At 38.5% G+C, this 9,420-nt stretch overlaps 1 protein-coding gene across 1 annotated transcript in view; it reads right to left on the reverse strand.

Annotated features, from left to right (window-relative positions):
* ACTR3 (actin related protein 3) overlaps nt 1-9,169 on the reverse strand; it is a 66,005-nt gene extending 56,836 nt beyond the window's left edge. The window contains exon 1 of the mRNA XM_023259267.2: nt 8,944-9,169. Coding sequence (XP_023115035.1) covers nt 8,944-8,987 — 44 coding nt within the window. The 5' untranslated portion in view covers nt 8,988-9,169. The remainder of the gene's footprint in view (nt 1-8,943) is intronic.
* Between the last annotated feature and the right edge of the window lie 251 nt (nt 9,170-9,420).

Below are 9,420 nucleotides of genomic sequence, written 5' to 3' on the forward strand. Positions count from 1 at the left end.
TGTAATGCACTAATTATTCATTTTCAAACTGCGGCTTCAGAAATATACCCTCATTCTGAAGTTACATGTAATTAAACGTCATTTGCTTAATTGAGTTGTCCTGAATGAACAAGCAATTGTCAGTTTTACCATGTTTGATATAATTCCTGTCCTTTCAATATTCAAAGTTAATAAATAATTCAATGTCAATCAACTTGCTTATGTTTCAGGTTAATCAAATCAATGAATTGGTCACTAAGACTACCCTATATATCTCATATTTGTACTAAAAATTGGCAGTTCTAAAAAATATTTTTTTAATGTATATTTAAATTTGAATACTCTTCAAAAACTCGGCTAACAATTTAACCGCTCTTACTGAATATATCCCAACTGAGGGCAAGGAGCTCCGGAGTCAGATTGCCTGAGGGCTCAGAGTCCAGATCTATGCAACTGTAGCCACTCTTTTATTAGAGCAGGTTACTTCAGTTCTCTATACCTCAGTTTCCTCATCTTAAAATAGTAATTATATCATAGTACCTATACCTCATAGGATTTCTGAAAAGGTTATAAATAATTATCTCAAAAACATAACTCTTAAAGGGCTCTGAAAGGCTGACTTGTACAAATCCCACATTATGTCTTTAAATAACTGAAATCCAAAAATAAAAATATTTTTAAGATTTAAATGACTTAATAAAAAAGCATATTTCCTTAAAAAAAGCATCACTTCAAAATAGTAATTCCTGAACTTGGTTTCAAATGTTATGATGGTAAACAAAATTAGTTTTTCATTTGTGCCATCCAGTATGTATCTGTATCAGCACAAAAACCCTAAAGATTTCATGCACTGCACCATGCCTCAACCAAAACCACTCTAACATATTTTGTATCACTTCAACTAGTAATAAGAAACTTTAACTAATATAACTCATAAATGTGAACTCCTAAGAAAACTTTAAAGAACTCAACAATGCTATCAATTGATAGAACACTCCCTAAAGGTATTTTTCAACTCTGGATCTCTGTTTCATTTTTAAATAAGAGTGGATTAAATTATTCTTAAAGTCTTTTTCAGCTCCATAATTCTATGTAAGTCATGAGGCACTTCCCTTAATTCACGTAAGTTTCACAAATACACATTAAATGCTATTTTTGTGGTCTCAAAGTAACTGAACTTAAAAATGCTCATAGCAGAAGAAAAATGCACCATATTTAATTTACTAAGTTCTAAGACTTTAAGCAAACAACTGAAGTTTATCATAGACCAATACTAAAAATTTAGTATATATTTTTATACAGTTCCAAAATCAACCTTAAACTGTAAGACATTTTGCACCCTAATTCCCCATTTTAAGACTTCCAATCCCTTTCTTGTAACCCTTCATTCACACTAAATACTGTAACTGAAAATGTCTTCAACACCCTTCCCATGAGAATTGCATTTTCACAATGGGCAAGAAAACTTAAGAGAATATTTAAAGATTAATGTTCAACATCAGAACAGACAAAGAAAAAACACTCTTGTGAGGTGTCAGGCGTAGAGAGAAGTTAGAAAGAAAAATATATCAGACCACACAAATTGAAGGCTGTTCCTTTCCTGGTTATAAGGAGTATGTAAGAATGACTTGAGTTTAAAAGTCAACAGTTTCGGGCACCTGGGTGACTCAGTGCGTTAAGTGTTAAGCGTCTGACTTGGGCTCAGGTCCTGATCTCCAGGTGGTTACTGAGTTCAAGCCCCACCCTGGGCTGTGGGCTGAAAGCTGGAAGCCTGAAGCCTGCTTTGTATTCTGTGTCTCCCTCTCTCTCAGAGATAAATAAACATTTAAAAAAATTAAATAAAAAAGTCAACAGTTTGGAAAGCTTTTTTAAAAAATCCTGGAAGAAAATTAGTAAAATTACACAAAATGGTTCTTCAGAAAAATTAAGGTATTTGTCTTTTTGTTCCGGTACAATCAATTATGGAGGTATCTCATTTATATATTGTATGGCATAAAGGTTCACATAAAGATATAAAACCACTAGTAAACAAAGTAATATTTGTCACTATCTTATTTTGAAGAATCAAATTTAAAACATTAATCCAATAACATCACCTTATCTTGCACTGTCACTTAATAATATATGAATTTATAAGAAACTATAAACCATGTTAATGGAGCGTTATTATTACTTAACTGTCTTGCTCTTACCTCTCTAAGCTACTGGCTATTACAGATCAGTAATGTCATTAAAGAGCCTACAAGTTCCAATAGAATTACAGAGGAGCATTCAAATGCTTTTCTTATAGGGGAATTTTGTTTCAGAAAGCATTACTTGAAGCTACCTTTTAACCATTCCACACTTCTGCCCCTATTCCAATCATTTACCTGTTTTCACTCTTTAGAGAGGGAGCACACTGGACAAGGAAGACCACTGTGGAGGGAAATTGAGCTGTATGGTGAGCTAAAATCTCCTCCTAAGGATTCCTCCTCTTAAAAAGTGAGAGGAAACAGATGACTGGTTGTCAGCACGGCTGACTTCACTTTAAGCCACAACTGCTCACTCATTCTTACTGTGAAGCTCAAGAAGCCAGATTACATATCCAAGATTTCTAAAAGAAGGAACATTAATATTCCATCTTTGTTTCTCTTTATCATTTCATTAGCTTCAATTTATAAATTGTAATGATTATTGCCACATCTCCACCTTCATTGCTAAAGTCCCTGTATTTTTAACTTCTCAAATATTTCCAATTATGATCATCATCCAAATTCAATAACAAATTCAAATAATGAACTTACTCAGCTGCTAAAAACCAACTCCCTTACTATCCCACTCAAACTCAAAATCTTTAAATCATCATTGATGACTATTCACAATCCACCACAAGCAAATGCCAAGCCCTAGCTATACCTCCATCCCTCAAATCAGCAAAAACATTCTGACTGTGCAAAGAAGTGTGTTAAGCCAAGCACTGCAGGAGAAAAAAATAATAATAATAAGCATAAGACACTGTGTTCCTTTCCTTAAAAACTTCAATTCAATAAAAACAGTAGCTGATAATTGTAATAATTACAACGTATCAAGTTATTACTATACATCAAGCACTGCGCCTAGTCATTTTCATGCATTATCTTAAAAAACAACACAAAAAAACCCACCCATATGGTAGATACTATGATCTCCAAATTACACATAGGGAAAATATGACGTGAAGAGTTTGAAGTACACAAAGTCATACAGCTAGAAAAACTCTGAACTCAAAAGCAGCTATGACTACAAAGTCCTTGCTAACCATAAACAATACAAAGAATAATTGCTTCAATTATTGTACAAACAAAAAAGAAGCGACCCTGTTCCTACTGCCAATACCCTATTTCAGAACTTGTGCAAAGCTGGTGCTGGGAGGGTTGCTTAAAAATCATCCAGACAGACCAATTAAATGAATATTCCTGGGCCCAACCCCTGAGATTCTCGAGTCACTGGGTAAGGGGTGTCTCCCAAGTAGTTTTTTTTTTTTTAAACCATACCCCTAATTCTTGTTCAGCCTGTCATTAGCTCATTCATTGAACAAAGATGTGAGTTCATATTCTATGTGTCAAGTCCCATAACTTCATCCCAAATACCTCCTCTACATCTGATCCAACCACATTCCATTCTGCAAATATTCTAAAAGCCCTATTTACAACATTTAACTCTTCTCCTAAAGGATTTTGATTCCCTACCAAATAAATATTTTCAATCAAAGCTTTCCTGACATAATATGAACACGAAGTAAAGTAAGTGCTCCATAAATGTTAGTTCTTTTCCACCTTATGAAAATAGATTTGCATTATGTTATTACACGGTCCTCAATTTGTAAGGGAAAGGAGAGGCACAACATAGGCTAACAGGGCTAAACACAAGAAGCAGCTACTCTCTCCTTTCTGCTGCATATGCTTTTCCTTCCCCTGTGTATATCCAAACCCTTCAAAGGAGAGTGTGCATCCTACCTTCACTAATACTGCTTGGATTCTTCTTGACCACAATAATCTCTTTCCTTACAACCTAATGAATAGCTATTACTGTCAGAAAAGTAAAGACTGTAACATTTGATTAAGTGGTCTTTTACCATCCTAATTTTTTAAAATAATTTTTAGCTCTTATTAAGATTCTTGAGAGCAGATTGTATTATACATTTTCATTATAATTCCAAGAGTGTCCAACCTTCTGTCAAGTATATAGTTAGCTTTGATTTGGCAATACCACTTTTTCTACCTGTAAGAGTGATCCTTAAGTTACTAACGTAACTTTCTGCCTTTATAACATCAAAAATGAATTGTCAAAAATATACAAAAATGATTGAAAACTGCCAAAGATTCATCCTCAATGTAAGAAGCATATCATATGGTATAGGGACTCTCCCACACTTATTTGCTATAATAACTTGCTTAAGTAGTTTAATTTCACTAAACCCTAAATTTTTCTGTCTATAAAATAGAGATAATTCTCAGAGTGACGTGAAAAGTAAATGAGGTTAAGCATTTAGCACTAGGCCTGATATGTAATTCTTCATAAATATTAGCTGTTAGTATTTTTTGATAAAATCTAGACAGTAAATTTTTTTTCAGAAGTTAAATTTAAGCAAAGTGACAAGAAAATAAGCTAGGAATTCATGTATCTAATATATATATATATATATATATATATATATATATATATCAAATCAGAAAAATCTGCACAAGAATGGTTTCTCTAATTCATTAAATCAAATGTGTAAGTCTAGGATTTATAATCATATTTTAAAGAAGAATAGAATTAACCTTACTAACAAAAATAAAGCAATGTGCATAGTTCTGATAAGGGGCTCAGGAGTCCCCACAGTGTAACAGAAAGAACACAGGGCTTCAGTACAGAAAGGCTTAAGTCAAAATAGCAACTCTTACCACCTGCTCACTACATGCCATTAAAAAAGTAATTTAAATTTGTCTAATCCTGTTTTCTCCCTTGTAAAATGAGGTTAAAAACAGCTGTCACAAAACTAAATAAAGTAAATAAAAATCCTGGCCGGAAGATCCTCCACTAGTGGAGTTTTCCATTCTGTGCTTAAAAATAAATTTCTGAACAGTGTTTTACAATTAGGCTGGAAGGTTCATCACATACAATGAATATACAACCCAAAGCCCATACTTCACCACACAAAATTTGCATGCAGGAAAAGAGATTGGTGGGAAGGGAGAGGAGAAAGATTGTAGGAAGTCTAAGTAAGAATCCAACTTCTCAACAGGTGCCTGTTATACTTCAAAGAGCATGCAAAACATGACCCACGAAGGAATAAGAATTTCAATGTTTTTTGGTAACAAGATACTGTGAATGCTTCTGCCCTTGGAGATGGCTGGAGAAAAAATTATTAAATACTATGTACAGAATTCACATATGAAACTTGAACTCCCCACTTATGTTTTTCCCCACCCACTCAGCTCTTCCCCATTGGCTCTCAAAGAAAATCACCCTATCTGTACTAATTGCAAGAATGTAGCGACAGTATGAATTATATAAGCTGCTTATCCACGGACTCCAACAATATATTTATGCTTATATTAAAATTTCTAGGAAGCTTAAGTCAATTATGGAAATTCCTGAATTCATTCTAAATCTGAATATATCTAGATACCAATATATAACTCTACAACAAGGCTATATTAATCCCTGCTGTCATAATGAAGATAATTTACCAACACAGTATTTATCAGGGAAAAAAGAAAGAACGGGGGAAAAGAAAATTTCACAATGCAAAGTTCTATAATCAAGCTGTAGCATAGAAAATTATAAGGAGTTCCTTCACTTGGCTTGAGTGTTGAAGAAAAGAATAAATGAAATGAATGAAAACATGCAAAATATAATTTAGGATCCTCTTAACTTTGCAAGTGTTACAATGTTATAAAAATGCTTTTTAAAAAAATGTTTCCCTTGGGGCACCTAGGTGGCTCAGCCAGTTGAGAGTTTGGCTTCAGCTCAGGTCATGAACTCACAGGTCCTGAGTTTGAGTCCCACATATGCTCTCTGCTGTCTGTGCTGAGCCTGCGTCAGATCCTCTGTCCCCCTCTCTCTGTGCACCTCCCTGTTCAGGCTCTATCAAAAGTAAGCATTAAAAAAAAAATGTTTCCCTCATCATACATAGCAGGTTTGAGTTTTGTAATTGTAATATTAAACAACCAGCTCTATCGATGAGAATCTCTACCCAAATTTTATTCTACAGTACTTTCCCAGTGCAGAAAAAAAAAAAAGCATAGATATTAATATGAAAGTATTATTTCTAAATTCTTTTCAAAAGGAGTTATTTTCTTTTATGATCTGAGCTAAGTGATTCTTTATCTTACGTTGACATAAAGGATCTTTGCTAGAGGATCTCTAATTTTAAGTCTGGGGTATTAAGGTTCATGTTTCCTAACTCATAGCTTTTCTTATCTGAGAACATCAAGTTTCATAGATGGTCACTTTTTCAGTCATCTTTTTCCTAACTTACATAATGAAATGGAATGAGCAACCAGATTCAGGTTATAACTTTTCACTTACGTTAAGTAGGTAATTGTAATTATAGACCAAACAGATGAATGTATTCTCTAAAGCACAAAGGAATACACAAATTATAGGTGCACAATCTGCATCTGGGGACCACGGTATTCTGAAACATAAAACTCCCTATTAAGGCCTTACTAAGATATGCTTATCGCAGGCCTCATCTCAATGAGCTATCCTCTCTGTGCTAATAAACCTGAAGGTGTGACTCTTCTGGAGTTGCATTAATAGGCAACACAGAAGACCAAAAAACCTTTTGAAGACCAAAATAAATGGAGTTCTGACAGATGGTAAGAAAGGTGAGAGGGAATGGGGAATCTTAGTTCCATTCAAATCATGAGTGTCCAGTTAACTACCTCACCTTGTGAGGTAAAACTAACGTAATAAAGTGTAATAATGTAATAATAACTGAAATTTTAAAATAAAAATAATCCCTATGATAGATCGAACCCCTCCTGCACCACCTCCTGGTCACTCAGTATGTGTTTTAAATTCAGGGTTGCCCTATCAGAAGGAGGTCATTTAAGGACAGTCAACCTCAATGCAATACCTAATACACTAACTCAAAAATAACCAGAACTGTATTTCAAAAGGGGAAAAACAGGGTGAGAAAAAGTAACATCCTACTTAAGATGTTAACCATGTTAGTTATTAGGGTTACAATTATCTACACTAATTTTGTTAACAGCCCCATAATTTCTAAAGCATAAAATATTAATTATGTAGCAGTATTTTTCACTTTAACAAAACACACTTGAAAATTCCTTCTCACTCAGGCCAAATCTAATTTTAGAACTGACCCTAAGCACGAAACTAGTGGCCAATTAGACTGAGAAAAAAAAAAAAAATACTGAGTTGAGAAAATTAGACTGGATAAAAAATAATAACTTTAATAAGCTGTCCGTCAGAAAAATACATTTAGAAGTTCCAAGGCTAAAGAGGGTGGTGTTTCCCAAAGGAAAATATTAATGAATCGGTTGCTTCCACATGCACGGCTGGGATTTTAGAACTGTCAGACTAACAAAGTTATGAGCATGAAGATTAGAGCTGTTTTACGGAGAGCAAATGGAGTGAGGAACATACACAATCCTTCAAGCAACAAAAGTTTACTGATTAATTAAAGGAGGGAGGCTGACACCCTACCTCTCATAGCCCGCCTCCTCCCACTGGATTATTTGGGGAATTAGAAATGTAACAATGTATCAGCAGTGGACACACACACACACACACACTCCCTGCACTGTAACTTAAAGCAGTCATTCCACATTAAAATATAGACAATATTTTCTATGAAAATACAAGTGCACCAAAAACTCTTAAGATGCCTATTTATTTACTTTAACGCCATTCTACATATTAAACTACCTTACAGATCTGGTGACTCTTTGAAAAGCAAGCACATCCCTTTATAACTCAATACCACCTTCCGTCCCGACTTGAGATACCTTCACAGAATGAATGCACAAAACTTTCATTATTTTCCTGGGTGCTTCCCCTCCTCCTCCCTCGCGAAACACGAATATATATCTTTTTGAGTTCACATAAATTGATAACTAGCACCAGTAACTCAATCGATTTTAAATATGCTTAATCTTGAAAGTTCTAATAAGATGTGTTCAGGTTGGAAACGAAAAACTACCTTATAAGGATATAAAAGACAGAAAGCAGGAAGCGGCTTTGACAAAACTAAGGAAGTTGCAGCGCGCTTGCTCACTGGGGGACTTTTTTGAGGCAAGAGAAGTAACACATGACATCTTTCTCTCTCAAATTAAAATGTGACTTGGTTCACCGGTAAAAGCGCAGTGGGAGATGGAAAAGACCGCGAGTCGGAAAGGAAGAGGAGGTGGGTGGTCAAATGAAAGCCCCGACCTAGGTTCCCATTTTCAGAGTCCGATTCTTCCCTTTTCCCACCCACACCCTGGGCAGTGTTGTCACAGCAATCTTGCAAAACCTACAAGGAGTGCTTCTCTCTTCTAGCTCCTCTGCCAAGCTGTCCCCGCGCTCGATCCACTCGGTCCCAAACCCACAGGCAGGAAGAGACGCGGAGGAAAAGGAGAGCCGGGTGCGCCGGGTGGCGACCACCCCGACCGCACCGCGGGCCCCGGAGGGACGACCGACCCCAAGTCTCCCTGGGCAACGCTGCCCACCGCGATGGGGGAAGGGCCGGGAGGGGTCCCGCGGAGCAAGCCGCTCCCAGGGGGGTTCTCGGCCCCGCACGCCCGCCCGGGTCCCAGAGGGTGAAGCGAGGCGACAAGGGAGGCCCTGGCTCCGGGCCCCACCCCTCGCAACACGGCGGGGCTAGGGCTGACACGGCCGGCGGCAGCACCTTGCCGCAACACACATCTCCCGACCCCCACGGTCCCCCGCCATTTACCCCCCCCCTCCGCCTCAGTTTCCCCACCCCCCGCCCGTCAGCCCCCTTACCCCGTGCCACAGTCCACCACACAGGCCGGCAGCCGTCCCGCCATCTTCCTCCTCGCCTGCTGCTGCCGCTGCCGCCGTCTGCTCCGTGCTGATTGGGGCCAGGGATTGGCGGCGGGAGATCGGAGCTATCTGACCATCCACAGCCGGGCCGCCCTCTCCGTCCGGGGGGGAGCCGGGAAGCCGAAGCAGTAGCGAGAAAGCAGCAGGCTCGGTCAGCGGCTACCACTTCCGCAACCCAGGCGGGCAGGCAGTCCCCGCCCTGCCCCGCCGCGGCCTCCTCCCCCTCTCTCTCTCCCCTCCTCCTCCCTCCTGCCCCCACCCTACAACTTCTTCCCCCCACGCCGCCTTGCCCCGGGAAGCCAAGATGGCCGCCGGTGCCGCCGCCCCGGCCAGGCCAGGCCCAGGCCGCGAGCGCTCCCGCTTCCGGCTCCGAGCGGGAGGGGCGAGAGAGCATGCGCAAATGGCGTGCTGCCGCCG

The sequence above is a fragment of the Felis catus genome, chromosome C1 (genome assembly GCF_018350175.1).
Source record: "Felis catus isolate Fca126 chromosome C1, F.catus_Fca126_mat1.0, whole genome shotgun sequence".
NCBI classification, from domain to species: Eukaryota; Metazoa; Chordata; class Mammalia; order Carnivora; family Felidae; genus Felis; species Felis catus.